At 37.3% G+C, this 21,393-nt stretch overlaps 2 protein-coding genes and 2 pseudogenes across 4 annotated transcripts in view; 2 read left to right on the forward strand and 2 right to left on the reverse strand.

Moving 5' to 3' along the window:
* Positions 1-605: 605 nt before the first annotated feature.
* TRMT61B (tRNA methyltransferase 61B) lies at positions 606-13,900 on the forward strand. The gene is made up of 7 exons (XM_019735363.3): positions 606-1,324; positions 4,197-4,299; positions 6,960-7,150; positions 11,779-11,870; positions 12,384-12,610; positions 13,317-13,394; positions 13,479-13,900. The coding sequence occupies exons 1-7, from the start codon at positions 635-637 to the stop codon at positions 13,535-13,537; spliced, it is 1,440 nt and encodes a 479-aa protein (XP_019590922.3). The 5' UTR covers positions 606-634; the 3' UTR covers positions 13,538-13,900.
* On the reverse strand, positions 2,168-2,307 carry LOC141572007 (U2 spliceosomal RNA; annotated as a pseudogene).
* LOC109449283 (V-type proton ATPase subunit E 1 pseudogene) lies at positions 7,441-11,488 on the forward strand (annotated as a pseudogene).
* Positions 13,743-21,393, reverse strand: part of SPDYA (speedy/RINGO cell cycle regulator family member A) — a 30,075-nt gene continuing 22,424 nt past the window's right edge. For all 3 annotated transcript variants that reach the window (XM_074331835.2, XM_074331836.2, XM_074331837.2), the window contains 2 exons: positions 20,946-21,240; positions 13,743-13,870 (listed from right to left, as the gene is read on the reverse strand). In XM_074331835.2, coding sequence (XP_074187936.1) covers positions 13,779-13,870; positions 20,946-21,240 — 387 coding nt within the window. In that variant the 3' untranslated portion in view covers positions 13,743-13,778. The remainder of the gene's footprint in view (positions 13,871-20,945; positions 21,241-21,393) is intronic.

The raw sequence follows: 21,393 nt of genomic DNA on the forward strand, positions 1-21,393 counted from the left end.
TTAATTCTTTTTTAAAAATGATGTTAAATAAGCACACAGTGAATACTGCCACTATAAGTTCTGCACCTGGGGCGAACATGCAGGTAGAGCCCAGTCAAAAAGGACTTGGTAGAGCCAGGGAAGAACGTCGCTGTCAGCTGGGAAAGGAGCGCAGGTCAGCGGGTGGTCTGTCAAACGCAACTCTGGGCCAGTTTTATTTATACTTGTTGGTGGTGACCTGGTGACGTTCGTGTGCCCGATTACTAGAGAGCTAACCCTGGTACAGATAGGACTTCAGTTTACACAGCGCTTTCACAGGCTTTGTCTCTTTTAACCCTCCTGTCCCTGGGCGAGGCCGGTAGAGATTTGTCAACAGTCAATTGCTTAGCCTGCCCACACAGTCCAAAGAAACTGCCCCCCCACCAACCCCCTCCGCGAGAATGGGACTCGCTCCTGGGACAGTTAGTTACTCAGCCACAGATCCTGCGCCCCGGGATCGGTCGCTCCACCCTCTCTGGACGCAGGCGCAGTCACGGAGCTCTTCCAGGGAAGATGCTCCCAGCCCCCAAGCGGCGGCGTCACCGCGTTGGGCAGAGAGAGGCGGAGTCTCGCCCGACCTACGACACGCGCCTGAGACAGCGCCTGCGCGGTCACCATGCTGTCAGCTGGCCGCCGCGGTCCAGTCTTGCTACAGTTACGGCGCCTACGGAGGCGGCCGGGGATCGCGACCTGTCCATTTCTGCGCGGGCTTGAGCAGGAGCCCGTCGAGAGAGCTCGGTCACTGTGTTGCGAGTCCTCGCCAAGAGACGCGCGAGATGGGGCAGGAGAGCGCAATGAAGCACAGAAGAAAGTCGCCGGCGCAGAGTCGCCTCCATCTCTTCCCCCGCGCGTCCGGGGCGTTGGGACCAGATGTCTTTCGTCACTGGAAAGCCTCAGACTGCCGACGCCTCAAGAGGAGTCACCCCCTCGAGAGCGAGGGGACTCGAGTGCAGACCAGGGCCAGTCGGATCTCGCACTGCCCGCCCTGGACCAGTCCGAGACCGAGGTCGGAGAACTTCACGCCTCCTCTTCCTGGTCACCTTCTAGAGAGGAGCCCTTTCGGGCTGGGGAGCTGATTTTAGCTGAGCTTGGGAAAAGAGAAACACAATTTAAGAAATTATTTAAGTTGAACAACGCCGGACTCTTAAATAGTAGCTGGGGGATAGTCCCTTTCAGCGATATCGTGGGGAAATTCCCTGGCCAGGTACTGAGGAGTTCCTCTGGTAAGCACTTCGTGCTGAAGAGGCCGTCATTGGAAGACTATGTGTTACTGATGAAAAGAGGGCCTGCCATAACATATCCAAAGGTAATACGACAAGAGTTAGGTGCATATTGGTTCCAGAAAGAGCAAAACTGATGCAGTACTACAGACCTGACTCACATACTTAAAGCACTTCTCAGAACGTTTCAAGTTTTTGTTCTCAGCCTTTTTTTAAATCAATGGATATGACTTTTACTTATTTTATGATCGCTAATTTTAGGAGAAAACCTTTTTTTTGTTGTTGTGTTTTTTTTTAAGGAGGGCGTAGCTCACAGTGGCCCATGCGGGGATGGAACCAGCAACTTTGGTGTCATCAGCACCACACTCTAACCAACTGAGCTAACTGGCCACCCCCAGATTTTAATTTTTTTTTAAATTTCTTACTCCTTTTTAATCTTTTTTTTAAAAGATTTTATTGGGGAAGAGCAGGACTTTATTGGGGAACAGTGTATACTTCCAGGACTTTTTTTTTTTTTTCAAGTCAAGTTGTCCTTTCAATCTTAGTTCAGCTTCAAGTTGTTGTCCCTTCATCTTAGTTGTGGAGGGCGCAGCTCAGCTCCAGGTCCAGTTGCCATTTCTAGTTGCAGGGGGCGCAGCCCACCATCCCTTGCAGAAGTCCAACCGGCAACCTTGTGTTTGAGAGGACGTGCTCCAACCAACTGAGCCATCTGGGAGCTCAGTGGCAGCTCAGCTCAAGGTGCCATGTTCAATCTTTAGTTGCAGGGGGCGGAGCCCACCATCCCTTGCGAGATTCGAGGAATTGAACTGGCAACCTTGTGGTTGAGAACCCACTGGCCCATGTGGGAATCAAACTGGTAGCCTTCGGAGTTAGGAGCACGGAGCTCTAACCGCCTGAGCCACCGGGCCGGCCTCCAGATTTTAATTTTAATTGGGAGTCTCAATTCTCTGATCTGTGAAGAGAATACCGACTTGTGAAATGTCAGCATTTCACACTGATCAATATCAAGCATTTTTAGGTTTGGAATAGAAGTGTACACTTGATCTTAGCCAAAAGGCCAAGAAGCCATTGGAATAGAAATGTAAATGGAAACACTCCAATTTTCAAAATAATCTTTTCTGCTTATTTGCATGATTAGAACACTTATATAAGAACTATTGGGGATTAGAAATTGTTGTCATTTAATGAAGACTAAAGTGCAGCCCAATTATTAAAACCTTAGGTTGAGGGTTAAATTTATATTATTGAATACTGGGAAAGAGATTGGAATTCCTGTTGAGAAAAAAAAATGTAAGTTTGAAACTGAAAGAATTGTTTGAAAGCCTGAGGTTTTAAAATGTGTAGAAAACTCAATAGGAGAGTGATGTTTCATAACTTTGGAGGAGTCTCCCAAACCCCTTTTGGAAAGAGGCAGGGAAATAAGTAAATGCTAATGTCCCACCCAAGTTTTGGACTGAAACTGCCAGGAAGTATATAGTGGGATCCAACCTAGAAAACTCATCCCGTTGAGAATATGTAACCAGAATGGCAGGAAGCAAAAACTAAAGTGTTTTCGGGTTTCTTTATTTTATAATACTAAGTTTCTGTATCTTATATGAAAGATTCAAGAAAATAGAAGAACTGTTTTCTCCAGGGCATTCCATTGAAACGACTACCCAAGCTGCCTCCCACTCCTGTGTGACCTTATATCACTGCCCCCTCCCACCTCCAGCCCCATGCGGCTGGCACATAGGAGTGGATATGTGTATGTCTGAAAGACAGCATTTGTGAGTGAAGCTTTTTGACTAATACATCTTAAAAATTATGTGTCTGTATCACTTGGTCGAAGCCTTAGTCCAACATTTCAGAAAATACATTTTGGTTTTAATTAGACAACTGTACCTGTTAAGTATTTTCTCATGTAACCAAACCTATACATAATTTTGTGATTTGACAGAAGGATCCTAGAAACCCTTCCCCCTCTTTTAGAATTTTCACAACAGCTGTTTTCAGACAAGGAAAAGACAGTACAAACTTACCAGATATGCTGCTTACTAGCAACTTGAAAGGTTTGGTATTGGGGGTATGTTGAAATAAATGCTAACATTTAAAATTCTCTCTCTATATGAAGCTTGACTATAATGATCAACAGCATGGTTGTTGGGAATTCAACATCAGTTCTACTCTTTACTTGCTCACTTAATTCCTGGCTGTGTGACTTTGGGCAAATTACTTAACCTCTTTGATTTCTACTCTTTATAAACAGAAATGATGATACTATTCTCTGATTATTATTCTGATCAAACAAGATAATGTGTGAAAGAAGTTTGCATAGTTACAGAAGTCTGGCACATGGTAAAGTTGCTATAAACAGCTCTTATTACCAGCACCCATGATATTCCTGGAAACAAAACCATTCTTCAGTTATAGCATTTCGCAAATAGTCTTCCTGGTATCCAAATTCTAAATAACTTCATCATTTCATGCAGCGATTATGTAATAACTGATCTTTCCGCCTTGTAATTTTTCTCTAGTACATCCTGTGACATGTCCCATTTACTTACCAGGTCAAGTTCAAAAGCTTCAGCTTGGCATCCAAGTCTCCTTATCTCTCCTCCTGAGACGGACAAACTACTTACCTGTTTTCCTTAAAGCTGTTTCTACCTTAAGATTGTATCCTTAAATTCTCTACTCTATTAATGTCTTTAAACTAGGACAATCTGCTTATTTCTCCTTTCTCTGAGCTCCTATTATATTTATTGCTTATATTTTCAGCATTAAAGTACTGTTTTATTTACTAGTTGAATCTTGAATCTTATTTTATCAAGTAAAATATAAAGTCTTGCTAGTTAGGGCCAGAGTATAATCCTTTCTTTCCACTGTTTTCTTTCTCCAAGTCCAACATAGTGCTTGATAAGAGTAGGTGCTTAGTACATATTTACAGGTCCCTGAATCACCCATACTTTGCTTAAATCATAGGATATGACTATGATGTTGCTGATGATGAATATTCATCCTGGTGATACTGTTTTGGAAGCTGGCTCGGGCTCTGGTGGAATGAGCTTATTTTTATCCAAAGCAGGTAAGAGATTGGGATTAAAAAGCTGAATTTAGATGACAAAACATTCTATGTATTCATGATAACAGAAAGTTTAAAAGATGTTTCGGGAAATATTCACATAACTTTGGGATATAGAGAATTCTCTTTGAAACTAAATGCAGCAACTATTTTTCTTTTCATTTTGTACATTTATTTCCAGTCATTCTCTTTCTAACCCTGTTTTCTTTGCTTTTTCTTGCTCCCTCCATGCTTTTTAATGCTTCTACCTTTTTTTTACCTAAACTTTTTACTGGAGCATTAACATAGCTACAGAAAAGTGCATAGATTGTAAGTGTATATCTCAGTGAGTTTTTATTACCCAGACCAAGATAGGGAATGTTACTGCACCACACAAGCCTCATGTCCCCCTCAATACAGTGTAACCACTGTTCTGACTTTTATCATCATTGATTAGTTTTTGCCTGTTTTCAACCTCATATAAAAAGAATCACAGGGTATGCACTCTTTTGAATCTGGCTACTTTCATTCAACATTCTGTTTGTGAAATTCAACCAGTGCATGTAGCAGTCCTTTCATTCTAGTTGTTACGTAGTTACTCGATTTTATAAGTAAATCACAATGTATCCATTCTCTTGATGGGCATTTGATTGGAACATTATTAATAGTGCTGCGCTGAACATTCTGTACTTGTCATTTGGTGAACATATGTACATGTTTTTGTTAATAAGAGTGCCAGATGAAGCCTCAGTATGAGAGAAAATGGAAGGAGGAGGGCTGTCAGCTGCTGGTGAAGAGTCATGTACTATAATAGAGGCAAAGAATTACAGTTGAGGTTCATAAATAAATTTATCATAATACAGAACTAAGTTAAAGCTAGATCACGAAGCATTTTCCTTTTCTAAGAAAATCTATACGAATTGTCAGTTGGTGAAAGTGCTGCTTGAAGGGAGCACCTGATCAAAAATCAAGAGCTATGTAGTAAACATAAACATCTGTTCATGTTCCCACCGCTTGATTTCTGGTTTCTTTTATCTTATTGATTATTGCTCCCTGAGTGTCAGGGCTGCTTTCCCTGTTCTGGCTGCCTGTGCAGTGTTCCCTTCCTCACCTAGTAACAGACTGCTGAATTGTGACAGCACTCTCTTTGGGTAGATATATATATATTTTTAATTCATTCATGTTGTTCTTTATTAGTGCATTCTTTTTTTAACTAATAAACTTTGTCAGAGCAGTCGTAGGTGTATATGGGTAGATTTTATAAAGATTATAGATAGAAATATGCTGAACTGAACTTAAACCTTTTGTTCTTTAACCTAATGCCATCACATACAAACATAATCCAGCTTATACTAGGTCAGGAAATTCAGTTCATTCAGGCTCCTCATATCTTTTGTTTGATACTTTTCTGTTTATAATTAAAGGCAGTCATTTCTTCACAATCTGTGACAGATTTCTAAATGCATTTGACAAAGTAAATTTATAAAAATTAGTGAGACAGGAGGAGTACCCATATCTCTAATATCTATAGCATTGGAAGAGTGTCATGGCATGAATAATCAAAACTATGAGTGATCAAAAAATTATTGCTATTTACTTTTGGGAAGGATTTTTTTCCTCCATAATTTTGTTTTCCAATTGTTTATCTTATGCTACTAGTAACATTAATTTTTATCCCATGAGAACAAGATGACTTGCAGCTGGATTTACATTTTAAAAGACAGCCTGGAATTTAAACTTTCATTAGTAAACTACAGACTGATCAGGGACAGCCTCCAAATAGTATCAAATTACCTCAGCTAGAGGTGGGTGGAAATTAATTGCCTTGTTAAAATGCAGTAGTGGAATGTGACACTGCAGTATTACTATACTAAGCAGTTTGAAAGTTCTTCAGGCACACACAAAAATACAAATATTTTAAAAATATATGAAAGGCCTAACCTCATCCATAACAAAAGAAATGCAAATTAAAACTACATTGGTAAACTATATTCAATTTTTAGATTGACGCACATAAAATGTTTGATAATTCTTTGTTGGAGAGAGTATGGAGAAGCACTCTAATACATTGTTGGTAGAGTAGAAATTAATATCTTTTTTTGAGATCAGTTTGGTAATAATTTTCAAAATAAAAATTCACATACCCCTTGAGTCGGCAATTCCATTTTTAGGACTAGATATATTGGCTCATGTGTACAAAGACTTAGGCACAATAATTTTCATTGCAATATTGTTTGTAATAACATAAGACTAGAAACAAGCTAAATGTTCATTGGTAGGTGACTGCTTAAATAAACTACGGCATAATCATACAATGGAATATAACAGCTGCTAAAAGGAAGGCAGTAGATTATTAGTCACTGAAATGGCACTGGTAAGTAAAAAGAGAGGTACAGGACAGTGTATATAATACATCACAATGTATGTTAAAACCAAAGAGAAAGAGATACTTGCACACTTGTATAGGCACCGACTGTCTTGGGAAGGGTATGTAACTAGTAATATGGTTACCTCTGAAGAGGGAGATTGATTGGGGATCTGGGATGGGACAGAGACTTTTGTAACCTTGAACTATTTGAATTATTTTTTCACATCCATATAATACCTTTTCACAATAAAATTTTTACATTCTTTTATAAATTGATTAATACTATGAAACATCATAAATTATTTTTTTAATTAAGTTGGATCACAAGGACGAGTCATAAGTTTTGAAATACGAAAAGACCACCATGAACTGGCTAAGAAGAATTACAAACACTGGCGTGATTCATGGAAAAGGAGTCACATAGAAGAGTGGCCAGACAATGTGGATTTTATTCATAAGGACATTTCAGGAGCAACTGAAGATATAGAATCTTTAACATTTGATGCGGTAAGTTTTCTAAAGTGGGTCTTATTACCTAATACTGAGTACAAAGAAAACAAGGATCACATTTCTTTTGTAGGGGAGAGTGTCTTCCTTCATTACCGTGTTTCCCCGAAAATAAGACCTAGCCGGACAATCAGCTCTAATGCGTCTTTTGGAGCAAAAATTAATATAAGACCCGGTCTTATTTTACTGTAATATAAGACCAGGTCTACAATATACTATAAAATATAATATATAATATAATATAATAAATATAATATAATATACCTGGTCTTATATAATATCATATAAGACCTGGTCTTATATTAATTTTTGCTCCAAAAGATGCATTAGAGCTGATTGTCCGGCTAGGTCTTATTTTCGAGGAAACACGGTATTTGCCCCAGTTCTATCTCTGGAGTGGGACGAACATTTTTCTTCAGTATCGTGGGATTCAGAACAGAGAGACTTACTGAATCAGATGCCAAAGTTGTACATAAATATGGGGTAATGACTAAGGAAGAGTAGTTGAGCATCATGAACCTCAGCATTTCCGGGATAAAGGAATAATAATTTGGAAGCAGCATCGAGAGCATACTGAGCCCAGCACCTATCCTCATGTCGTAAGATTTGGGGGAATAAATAGCCTCCCTTTGGGAAGAAACAGGCAAGAGTCATCTTTAGACAGTCAGGATGTAGAGGAGTGTTCATTAATGATGCTGTGCATAGAGGCATTATCATGCGCAAAGCTCCAGAAAGTGGAGAGATTTGAGATTTGTGATGGGAAGAAGAGCAGTGGGAGGCTGAGTTGGGGAGAAGAAGCAGACTAGTATGAAGATAAAAGGATAGATGACTGGGGGATGACATTTTAAGCTGTGACCAGTGATGGTGGATATGGAGCTATTAGGTGGCTTCAGAGTTTCAGAATTGTAGTATAAGTTGCCTTATTCTTGAGATGCCATTATCAGTTAGTTCATAGCTTGACATTAAGGAGTCTTCTTCACTTTTCTTAATTGGTTGTTGGAAGGTTGGATTATTTTAGGACCTTTAAAGGGAAAGCAGGTGAGAAATGAAGTAAAGTTCAAAAAGGAGAGTAATGATTTTTATTAGGATGCTTCTTACCTCTATCTAACGCCTATAGCTTTAGTGGCACAGCTTCCTGGACACAAAGACTGCAGTTCTTTTTCCTCATCCTTGTTTGGCTTGCGTATTATAGCTCAATAAGGAGGAAAACAGAACAATTGCTGTATGTTCACCATCCACAGGACTGTCACAGTTACTTGGGAGGTTAATTGGTCATTAGAACTTTGCTGAATCCTTATTTCTCCCTAAGCTCACTCCTCCCATAGTCTTCATCATTTTCCTCATTAGTAAACGACATCTCCATTCTTTCAGTGGTTTAGGCTAAAAACATCGGATTCATTCTGACTCCTCTTTCTCTCACAGCTCACAGCCAATCCTAATTCTAAGTGGCTCTACCTTTTCAAAATTTATACCACTTTTCATCACATGCAATGCTATTTGCTCTGCAAACCACCATCATCCTTCCTTGCCCTCTCAGTCTTTTCTATGTATAGATTTAAAAAATAAGTCAGAATGTATTAATGCCACTAACTAATATATTTAAAATGCCAAATTTTGTTATGTTTACCATGAAAAAAAGGTTTTTTAAAAAAGTCAGATTATATCATTCTGGTGGCTTTTTCTTCCTGAGTAAAGCTAAAGCCCATGAGATTCTACATAATCTGTCTCTCTTCCACTCTACCATATCCCCACCATCTTGGAACTAATTTTCCCCATTTTGTCTCCACTGTAGTGACAGTGACCTTCTCAGACTCACCAAGTATCCTACAGCCTCAGAGCATTTGTATTTGCTCTTCTCTCTGTCTGGAGCACACTTCCCCCTAAATTTCCACAGGGTAATCTTAAGCATTTTCTTTAGGTTTCTTCACTGACCAGCCTGTGTATAAGATACCAGTTCCTTTCCCTGCCCTGTCACTCTTTATCCCCACTAGCCTGCTTCATAATTCTATATTCTTCATGTCATTCATCACCCTCTGACTTATGTATTTACTGGATATTTGTTTAATATCTTTCCCTTTATTAGAATATAAGTTCCCATTAAACAAAATAGTATGTAAGCTTCTTATATCCTTACTACTTACCCAAATGCTTGGCACATGGAAGGTGCTCAAAAAATAGTTTATGAATAAATTAATAATGAGTGATGCTCCTTGACTCATTAATACTGTTTTTTCAATAAACATAGGCTGGCTTTTCCTTCCCCCTTCTTTCCAGTCTTCTTCCATCCTAAACTTGAGCTAGTTGCCCACCAACCTAGCATCACTTTTGCCATGGCCCTTAGCGATGCTGATGTGCAAAAGTAGATTAAGCATATGATGGCTTTTGTCGAACAAGAAGCCAATAAAAAGCAGAAGAAATAGACGCAAAAGCAGAAGAGTTCAACATTGAGAAAGGTCGTTTTGTGCAAACCCAGAGACTGAAGATTATGGAATGCTATGAGAAGAAAGAAAAGCAGATGTTCAGTTTGATGAATCCAGCAAGGCTCAAAGTCCTCAGAGTGAGAGATGACCTTAGTACAGACCTACTAAATGAAGCAAAACAGAGACTCGGCAAGGCGTTAAAAGATACAACCAGGTACCAAGTGCTGCTGGATGGACTGGTTGCTCCTCCAGGGTTTATTCCAGCTGTTGGAACCCCAGATGACTGTTCATTGTTGGAAACAGGATTTCCCTCTAGTAAAGGCCACAGTGCAAAGAGCAATCCATATGCACAGAATCGCCACCAAAACAAGACGTTGATGTTCAAATTGATCAGGAGGCCTACCTGCCTGGGGAAATAGCTGGTGGAGTAGAGCTTTATAATGGAGATTGTAAAATAAAGGTTTCCAATACCCTAGAAAGTCGGCTGGATCTCACAGCCCAGCAGATGATGCCAGAAGTAAGGGGAGCCTTGTATGGTGCAATGCCAACAGTAAGTTTAGGACTAAGCCTTTGGAAGGTGGAGTTCATGTACTACGGCTATGATTAGAAGTTTGATATTTGAAGAAACAAGATTATCTGTGTATCTTCCTCTTTGCTGTTCCAATATTCTATATTTATCAATGGATACCCTTCTGTAGCTTATGCCCTTAGCCTAATGGTTAACAATGGGAGAAGGTTTCACTTAATCTGATCAGGAAACCTACCTTTGCTTATCTAAAAGTAGTACAACGTCCAGTTGGTTCTCCAGCATGAAGGTGAGGAAATCAGGTGGTGGTTGGCATGACCTTCACCCTGTCTTCTGCTCTCCCTCTGATTCTAATTATCTAGCTTAGAGGGTGATGTGTATGGTGTTCTCTGCCATTAATTTATTAAAAACAAAAGGTTTATGTGAAAAAAAAAACACCTAAACAGTGGAATAACTTCTAATTTAGTAAATATATTGATGTGCCAGCTAGTCTTAGCTGTCTGGAATTATCTTTCAATAACAGTCACTTTGTTTTCTATTTTCACCATATTTTTGTTTTCAATTATTTTTTTTGAAAATTTCATTTAGTCATTGTATTCATTTGATATCTTTTGTGAGTACAGCCCTGTATTCTGCAACTGAATGAAGAATAAAGAAATAAGGGACATGATTCTTAAGTTTTAGAATTTCTAAAATATTCAGAACTTTTCTTTCGAACATAAAAATACATATTTGAGATAATGTAATTTCTATTATCAAAAGCTAAACTAAAGCATTGAAACTTTGTCTATATGTATGAGGTCTGACAATTAAGTTTGCGAACTTGCTGCAACGATGTTGCTAACCTTTTTTGATATCAGAGGGATTATTCATCATGAATCGTACCAACTGGACAAACAGTTAACCAAGTTTACTATTTGGAAGTGCTGAAAAAAAAGGCTGTGTGAGAAAGGTAGGCGACCTGAACTTTTCAACAATTCATGGCTCTTGCATCACAACAATGCACCAGCTCACACGACACTGTCCGTGAGGGAGTTTTTAGCCAGTAAGCAAATAACTGTATCGGAACACCCTCCCTACTCACCTGATCTGGCCCCCAATGACTTCTTTCTTTACCCAAAGATAAAGAAATTATTGAAAGGAAGATATTTTGATGACATTCAGGACATCAAGGGTAATATGATGACAGCTCTGATGTCCATTCCAGAAAAAGAGTTCCAAAATTGCTTTGAAGGGTGGACTAGGCACTGTCATCAGTGCATAGCTTCCCAAGAGGAGTACTTTGAAGGTGACCATAGTAATATTCAGCAATGAGGTATGTAGCACTTTCTAGGATGAGTTCGCGAACTTAATTGTCAGACTTCATGTGTGTGTGTGTGTGTGCGTGTGTGTTTGTGTGTACAAAATATAGCTAAAGAAGGATTCCTGTATTATCAGTATTGCTCAGAGCAAGACATGTCATTGCAATCTTTATATAATCACATACTGTGACAAATTGTATAATAATAAATATATCTTTTTGGGAACAGTAAAATGATGGTAGTACTATAGTCTAAAAAATGAAATACTTTAACTGGGTAATTAATTGCTTTCTAAAAGTATATTATTTTACCACAATAAGAAGAGAGAACCTATGCTTTATTAAAACAGAACTTAGTCTGCTTCTCTTTCCCTCCCCACAGGTAGCATTGGATATGTTGAATCCCCAAGTTGCTTTGCCGGTTTTATACCCAAATCTTAAACAGGGTGGTATATGTGCTGTATATCTAGCAAAGTGAGTGACATGGCTGTTATTTGCAATGAGATTTTAAGCACATTTTTATTTTGTCCTAAGCTAACCTGTTCATTTTGTAAATGAATTAAGATGTATACGTCATCTTGTAAAACTTATGAAACAACAAATGTCCCAAATTCAGTTACACTGCTTTTTAAATCATCCTTTACATAAATGTCAATATAAGATGCATATTTCTTCAGGCAATTTAGAACAAAAGTTTTAAAAGTGTAATGTGAATAATAATTTTAAATTATGGATTCTATATTTTTTACTTAGTATTCTGTGAAATTGCTTATTATGTGCCCTAACTTGCATTTTCACTTTTTCCCCTCCTTCATTTTAACTAGTTTGAAAGAACATCAGACTTGTTCTGTTATTACATAAATCAAATGCTTGGAGAAATATACTTTATAAATATGAATTAACTAGGACTAAGCTTATTTAAAACATAAAATAAATATAAAGTTGTTGTACTAAAAATTTGAAGTACATTTTTTACTTTTCTGAAAGCATCACACAGGTTATTGAACTTTTAGATGGAATTCGTGTCTGTGAACTTGCTCTCTCATGTGAAAAGATAAGTGAAGTCATTGTCAGAGATTGGTTGGTTTGCCTTGCAAAACAGAGAAATGGAATTTTAGCTCAAAAAGTAGAACCTAAAATCAACACAGATTTACAATTACATTCTCAAAAGAAAATTGGAATTGAAGGTGAGATGCTTCAAGAGGATGACCATGGTAAGTTTCAATTTTATTTTATGCATGTGTTTGCAATAATAAATGGAGAACAGGTTCCTGAGTGTATTGATCAATAAATTCTAAAAATATTTCTCAGGGATTTATTTTTTTTCATATCTCAATTGAAATGTTATTTACTCTGTTAAAATAAAACCTCTAAGGGACAGAATATTGACTTTTCCTGCCTTTTATGTAAAGCTCTGATACCTTTAAAGAACTGAGCTTCTTATAATAGTCATATTTTACTCGTGACAAGGAGGTTGGCTTATGAAATATTTCACATATATGTATATATATATGAATTTTAAAAATTTAGATCAGTGATTATTACTGAAGAGAAAGAATTCAATAAAACCTGCTATGCAAATAGCTAATATTTGTTATTTATGCTGCTGGAATTCTTCAAAGAACTAAATTTAGGTCCTTGTAGTATGTACACCTTTAGGCCACAAACAAATTTTCAAAAATCCATTGATTTATGATATGGGCTTACCATTTGGTTATAAAACAATATGTAAGTTTATCATGTAATCCTTGAAAAATTGTTTCTGTAAGATAACTAGCAGAGTAGCTCCAAAACAAATGCTAAAAAAAAAAAACCTGAAAGAAAAAACTTAAAGGGACAGTAATTTGTATTTTAACAGTTTTGTGAACAAGTTATAAAATATTTTATGTAGCTTATAATATATATTTTGTTCTACAACAGAAGAATCACATTCTGATTATCCATATGGATCATTTCCCTATATTGCTAGACCTATACACTGGCAAACTGGTCATACAGGTGAGTAATGTTTTCAGTCCATATTAACTGGTGTTTTCTTCTAATTATTGTAAATGACCTTACTTTTTTCTCCCTTTCAATTAGCTTTTCTTGTCAAGTTGAGGAAGTTCAAACCACTGAGTACCTCAGATGACAGCAACTGATTTGAAGACAGAAAAGTATCAAAATAGAACTTTATATTATAAATTACTCCTTTTATAGATTGGTATTTTTAGCTATTACTATGATTTGTATAACTTTTACATATAATTTTGAAAAATAACAAAAACTAAAACAAGATGTGTAACATTTCAAAACTGCTTAAATGTCCCATTTTGACACCTGTCTTGTAATTAGTTTGACATATTGTAGTTAATGATTCCAAGTTGGTTTAGTTGAGCTACCTCATTCTTCAGTTCCTGTAAACCACTCCATAGATCTGTCTTTCTTCATAAAATTAGTTTTCTTTTCTTTGTTTGATTGATGGTCATTGGCTACTGAAAATAAAATATGCATTTTAAGATAAATTTTATGTATCTGTGTATTTTAAATACATATTTTAAAGGCTTGTATGCATCTTAAAAAATAACAGAAAACTGGGTTATAGTAAATAATAGGGGGAAAACGGATAAGAATGATATAATCACCTTAAATATTGTTACAAAAGATGTAACAATTTTTGCATCTCTTTTATCCTTCTAAAAATTATTTTAACCAGCTTGAAAGAACATCAGTATTGTTCTGTTATTACATAAATCAAATGCTTGGAGAAATATACTTTATAAATATGAATTAATTAGGAGTAAAGCTTATCATTCATAGGCACCAGTTATTTAGTTTTTGCCATGTGCCTGACATTAAGAATTTTATGTTTTCTCATTTAGTATGTGTAGCTCATCTTTAAGGTTATCCATATTATACAGATAAACAAAGGCTTCGAGTGGTTAGGTTGTTGTTTTAAACATAGATGTTTTATAGGTTTTAAAGTAGTAGTGTCTAGGAAGATAAATGCTGCTCTTCTTAGATTGATCCTTTAGGCTAGAACTATTTAAAGTAACATATACATTCTAAATAACATTTTACATATTTTTTATTATGTGGAAAATTCAAGTAACTACCTGTTCAGTGACAATTGAGTTGAGACCTGAATGGCAGTAGGAGTTAACTACAGCAGGGAAAATGAGAACAAAAAACGCCAGTGATGCTGGGGTAAGTGAAAGAGACTGGAAAGATAGGTAGAGATCAGGCCATACAGGATCTTATAGACCTATGAAGGAGTTTGTCTATCCTACGAAACACGGGGTGCTGTTGAAGGATTTAATGAAATAACGCGTAACATGCTTAGATCTGTGTTTTGAAAAAAATCACTCTGGTTGCATTTGGAGGTCTGACTGAATCATAAGTAAGTGTTCTGGTGTCATATTTCTGTATGGTAAGTATCTGAACACTCATACAATAATGGCTTTATAGTTTTCATAACATTGCCAGATATAGAGAAGCTCTGAAGTACATTTTTAAATTACATCATGGAATACTCCCTTTTCTTCTGCTCTTCTATTTAACTATGAGTGAAATTCTGTCCTTCATTTATTGTTTTGCATGCAGGCCTTAATTGTACTCCTTGGAGAAGGGACTGGCTTAAGAGCAAAGAAAGGTTGTGCCTTCTACTCCTATTTCATGTAGAATAGTTTCTGTTCAGTACACTGTGCTTAGTATTATTAGACGTTGAATTGAACAAGGCCTTTCTAACAATGTCCATTCTAACTTTAAGTTGAGTTGAAAACCAAACTACATAAGTGAATAAGCATTTATTTATATAGTTACTCAAAGTCCAGCTTAAGCTTTCTCCATCTCCATCGAACACTAAGCATGTTTACAGTCTGGCTTATGAGACAGATACCTTCTTCTAAAGTTAGCTTTCTATGTTCATGTCTTGGCTCTCACTTACCATACTATAAACTCCTAGAGATTTGTAAATGACTCACAACTGTCTTCCCAGTACCTTCCAGAGGCCCTGCCTTTTCCACCCAGTAAATGGTCAAGATAAGTTTGCTGATGGGTTTAAGCCTAAACTGAATCATGTATTATTTCGTCTTGCTTGGTTATTCTAAGGTAAAATTTAGGTATATAGCTCTTGGATTGTGTAAGACTTTAAGTTTGAACTTTATACTTCAGAGGTAATAGGGAGCTTCTGAGGTTCCATGGTCATGTAAAAGGAGATTTTTTTAAAAAGTTAGGCTGTTAGTGGTACCTATGAGTATTTAAAGGAAGGACAAAACTATTAAATCAGAAATTTCAGGGGGCAGCCGGATGGCTCAGTTGGCTAGAGGGTGAGCTCTGAACAACAGGGCTGCTGGTTCGATTCCCACATGGGCCAGTGAGCTGTGCCCTCCACAATTAGATTGAAGACAATGAGCTGCCGCTGATCTTTCTGGGGGTCAGCCAGTTGGCTCAGTTAGAGCACTAGCTCCCAACAACAAGGTTGCCAGTTCAATTCCCGCATGGAATGGTGGGCTGCGCCCCCTGCAACTAAAGATTGAAAACAGCAACTGGACTTGGAGCTGAGCTGCACCCTCCACAACTAGATTGAAAGACAACTACTTGGAGCTGATGAGCCCTGGAGAAACACACTGTTCCCCAATATTCCCCAACAAAACAAAACAACAACAACAACAACAACAAAAACTTAAAAAAAAAAGAAATTTCATGGTAACACATAGTATGCAACTTATGCAACTATGAGGTGATCAGTAATAATATACGACTATGAGGTGAGGAAAACGGGCAGATGTAAAAGAAATATTGTAAAGGAAGAATGAGATAAGCTGGTAACTTATTGGATATAATAGGAGAGAAGCTATATATTTTCAAACTTTTATCTGCTATTCAGAAGTCCTTTCTCTTAATTCTCTGGGCAAAACAGGACTCAGTCAATGGCCAGCTCATATACTTTCTCTGAAAAGCCTTCACCAAGTCTCTTACCCAAAGAATTAATTCTGGAATCTTTTGTGCTCCTAAACATTGATCATTTAATTAGCATTGCCCTTATCACATTAATTTATAAGCCCTGATTATTCCTTCATTAAATGTAAGGATTTTAAACCTGGATGACTAGAACAGTGGTAATGACAAAAATAAGAAAGTTCAGAGAAGGATTTATTATTTGGTTTTGGATTATATAACAGAATGACCTATGACTGCCTTATAAGACCCAAGACTAAGGTTTGGTATACTGTTTTTTTTCCCTTGGTTTTACTCTAAAATCTGAGGAGGCCTCAGGTGATACATAATAATACATATTCATGTTTCAGATGGACTAGCCTAGGTGTCATAAGGCCTTAAGACAGCATAAGGTAAAGAGAAACAATGTACAATTGACCCTCAAACAATGGGGGATTAGGGATGCTGACCCCCCCCCCATACAGTTGAAAATCCATGTATAACTTTTGATTTCCCAAAAACTGAACTACAGTTGGCCGTTTGTATCTGCAGGTTTCACATCCATGATTCAACTGTGGATTAAACAGTAATTTTGCTCTCGGGTTGGGAACTGGTGGATACAGATGGCCAACTGTACGAATGGCTTGCTGTTGACTGGAAGCCTTACCGATAACATAAACAGTCAATTCACACATATTTTGTATGTTTATATGTATTATATACTGCCTTAAAATAAGCTAGAGAAAATAAAATGTTAAGGAAATCATAAGGAAAATACATTTATTGTATTTATCGGAAAAAAAATCCGTATATAAGTGGATCCATGCAATTCAAAGCCATGTTCAAAGGTCAACTAGTTCAGTTAGTATAAAAATGTGCAGTGTATTCAGATAGAACTGGGTTCCCATCTGTTTTTGTTGTTGCTGTTGTTTTACCTTGCAACTATGACTTCTGAGTTTTCTTCATCAGTAAAATGAGTGTCATAAAGTCACTTCAAGATTTATGGTGGGGGGGTGTCAGGTGTTAAATGAGACTACCTCTGTAAAATGCCTAGTACATGACTTTTGATTGTGATGTATATCAATTTGCAAAGAATGCTCATGACCTCCCCCCAACCTTGTCAAAATGAAAAACATTTTGTTCTTAATAAATGTCATAAACATGTTTAGGTAAAACTTATTTTTTGAAGTTGCTTACTTGTGTTTCAAAGAAAGATGGAAGCATTGATAACCATCTATTGCTAAGTTTTAGCCTAAAATTCGGGAGCAGAGCCTCAGTTCTCTGTGTGTCTCCTAGAGAATGCTGAATTGAGTGTTCTGCAACCACAAACTGTTAGGGGATTCCAAACGCCTTATGTGCATGGGAGGAAGAAAATTTTGCCAGCAGAGGTCACTACGGGGAATCAGCAGCAGCTGAGGCAGTGAGACTCACTACTTTTCCTGATAACATTGTGTTACCCTTAAATCGCCTTCCCCGCTTCTTCCCCCAAATAGCTCACTCCCTTGTTAAGCCTACTGACAGAAAAATGAATGTAACTGTTTACTGGCCAAGTGTATGATCAATAATTTTTCTTTGTATTGCCTACCCTCTGTCATCCTGAAACAGAAGGTCTTATTTAACCTTGGGTTCACACTCTGAATAAAACAGTTAACGAGTAAATACTTGTTCCTTCCTGTATTGAACCTTATATCCTAAACCAGGGCTTCAGGGCTTTCAGACAGTGACAGGATGAAAGCACAGTTCCATCTGCAACTCCCCGAAATCAGGTGCCACACTTTTCCTCCAGCATCTCTCAAAGACCTGTTTTTTGTTTTGTTTTTGTTTTCCCAAAGCAAGCTGAATGGCAGAGCCCCTTACTCCCTTGGTGCATTCTGATTTCCTGTTGCGATATCAAAGCATAAAATATATACGGTTACTACTCTTGATATCTACAGAAGCTAGTCTGAATAAAATATAAACCTTCTGTTCTGCTTTCTTTAAATATCTATTCAAATTGTGGTTGACATTCTCTCCCAATTCACTCCATATAATTTTCATCAGGGACTTGGTTCTTAATTCTTTCACCACCTCCTTAATCCTTAGTAGTCTGCTGGAAGACTTGTGTGGCAGCTGATTTTCACCACCAAAGGCAGGATTTCATCAAAGGGGTCAGTAGAGCACAATAGTTAGGAATTGAGGCTATATAGTGTCTAGAGTCAGACCTGAGTTCAAATGTCACTCCACCGCCTTAGGCAAATTATTTAACCTTTCCAAGCCTCAGTTTCCTTATCTGCAAAGTGGAGATAATAGTATTTACCTTAGAGTTGGCTGTGAATATTAAATAAGATTATAATGTGAAATGCTTAACACATTGCTGGGAACATTTTAAACGCCTTGTAAATACACCTATTATAAGGATCAAAAAGTAGATAAAAGGAGCTAGGAAAGGGGAGGGATGCTAAAAGGCAATTCTTATTCAGCCTGTTGTAGACCCTATTTTACCTTCAAATGTGAGTGAACCAATAAGGAATTCGACACCAAAATCAAAGACAAAAAAAGCAAAAACAAACAGTGGGACATCAAACTAAAAAGCTTCTGTAACAGCAAAGGAAACCTTCAGCAAAGTGAGAAGGCAACCTATGGAATGGGGGAAAATACTTGCAAATCATATATCTATCTGATAAGGGGTTAATATCCAAAATATATAAAAGAACTCATATAACTCTCAATAGAAAAAAAATCCAATTAAAAAATGGGCAGAGGAAATGAACATTTTTTCAAAGAAGACATACAAATGGACAGCAGATACATGAAAAGTGATTCAACATCACTAATTATCAGGGAAATACAAATCAAAACAACAATGGGATATCTCACACCTGTTAAATGATTATTATTAAAAAGATAAATTCTTTTCATGAAGATGGCACTGAAAGGAAAGAAGGAAGCCCCTCTCCTCCCAAAGCAGAAGCCAAAGCAAAGGCTTCCAAGGCAAAGAAAGCAGTGCTGAAAGGCATCCACAACCACGGGAAAAAGAAGACCCACAGGTCATCCACCTTCCGAAGGCCCAAGACACTGCGGCTCAAAAGGCAGCCCAAGTACCCTCGGAAGAGCACCCCCAGGAGAAACAAGCTTGACCACTGTGCCATCAACAAGTTCCCCTAACTACCGAGTCAGCCAGAAGGAGATAGAAGACAACATACACCTGTGTTTCCTGTGGGTGTCAAGGCCAACAAGCAGCAGATCAAACAGGCTGGGAAGACGCTCTATGACATTGACGTGGCCAAGGTCAGCACCCTGATCGGGCCTGATGGAAAGAAGGCATGTGTTCCCCTGGCTCCTGACTATGATGCTTTGGATGTTGCCAACAAAATGGGGATCATCTAAACTGAGTCCAACTGGCTAATTCTAAATATAAAATTTTTTCACTGTAAAAAAAAAAAAAAGACAAGAAATAACAAGTGTTGGTGAGGATGTGGAGAAAAGGGAACCCTTGTACACTGTTGGTGGTCATGTAAATTGGTGCAGCCACTATAGAAAACAGTATGGAGGCTCTCAAAAAATTAAAAATAGAACTACCATATGATCCAGCAATCCCACTTCTGGGTATTTACCGGAAGGAAACAAAATCACTATTTTGAAAAGACAACTGCACTCCCACATTCATTGCCGTATTATTTACAATAGTAAATAGACACGGAAACAATCTGTGTCCATCGACAGACAAATGGATAAAGAAAATGTGGCATATATGTATATATAATAGAATATCATTCAGCCATGAAAAAAAAGGAAATCCTGTCATTTTAGACAACATGAATGGAGCTTGAGGGCATTATGCTAAGTGATGTAAGTCAGACAGAGAAACACAAAAACTGTGTTATATGTGGAATCTAAAAAAAAAAAAAAACCAAAACCAAACGTATTGATACAAAGAACCTATTGGTGGTTTCCAGAGGCTAGGGTTGGGGGTTAAGCAAAATAGATGAAGGTGGGCAAAAGGTACAGACTTCCGATTATAAGATAAATAAGTCTTGGAAATGTAATGTACAGCCTGATGACTACAGTTAACAATACTGTATTGTATATTTGCAAGTTGCTAAGAGGGTAGATATTAAAAGTTCTCATCACAAGAAAAAAATTGTACCTGTGGTGATAAGTTAACTAAACTTATTGTAGTAACCATTATGTTGTACACCTAAAACTAATACAATGTTATATGTCAATTATATCTCAATTTTAAAAAGTGTATAGAAGAAAACCAATAGTTAATCACTGATAAAACTAGATGATGAGATTACAAGTAAATTTATTTTCCTTTTAAAACTTCTTTTGAATAAAATAAACATTTCAAAGAAAATCGTTCAGGCTCTGAAAATACTTAATACTTAAAATCCTTCAGCCCCATGGTGATTAAGGTTTCACTTTAACATAAATCACATTAAGTTTAGGTAAGCTACCACAAAACAGTAACACAAGACAAAAGGTAGTAACTGAAAAGGGGAAAACTTTCAATATTAATTTAACACATATTGTTGTAGCACAAAAATTATTATGCATCCCAGCCAGTAAGGACAGACTATAGGCCAATAACTAACTTGGATTTATTAATAGCTTGCATAAATCTAATTTGGACATACCACTACATCGTACCTTGAGAATTGCTATATGCTTGAGAAGGATCAACTGTTATGTCCACTAAGAACGAGTTATGTGATTCCTGAGAATGTGTTTCCATCACCTCTACTGTGTCACTGGATGAAGAAGATGAAGACAATCCCAGTCTAATGTATCTTCCTTTTTTACCACAGAGGGAACAATCTACCGGTGTGCGACTAGGTCCCCGGGGCAGTTGCACTTCATCTCTGTTGTAGTTTCTGACAGCTCCACTGTGATGCACAGAGCGTTCTCGTTGCCATATATAATGGGTTGGAGCAATGGCCATAACCTATCGTGGAAAAGATTTCTTTTAGAATTTTAAGAAGTCTTTTAAATTTAGTAAAATTAAGTACAAACATTATAACTCAAGAACAGCAATCTCTAATAAAACTAGATCGAAAAATCTAAGTTACAGATGTCAAAAAAAAAAAAAAAAGCATCT

Source organism: Rhinolophus sinicus, chromosome 2, assembly GCF_057876585.1.
Source record: "Rhinolophus sinicus isolate RSI-liver-muscle chromosome 2, RSI-T2T, whole genome shotgun sequence".
Lineage (NCBI taxonomy): Eukaryota > Metazoa > Chordata > Mammalia > Chiroptera > Rhinolophidae > Rhinolophus > Rhinolophus sinicus.

Bases quoted from the DNA above. Each gene is read 5' to 3' on its own strand.
- TRMT61B (XM_019735363.3), top strand. From the start codon at position 635: ATGCTGTCAGCTGGCCGCCGCGGTCCAGTCTTGCTACAGTTACGGCGC. The intron at 7,151-11,778 runs GTAAGTTTTCTA...CCCTCCCCACAG, and splicing joins AATCTTTAACATTTGATGCG to GTAGCATTGGATATGTTGAA. The intron at 13,395-13,478 runs GTGAGTAATGTT...CCTTTCAATTAG, and splicing joins CTGGCAAACTGGTCATACAG to CTTTTCTTGTCAAGTTGAGG.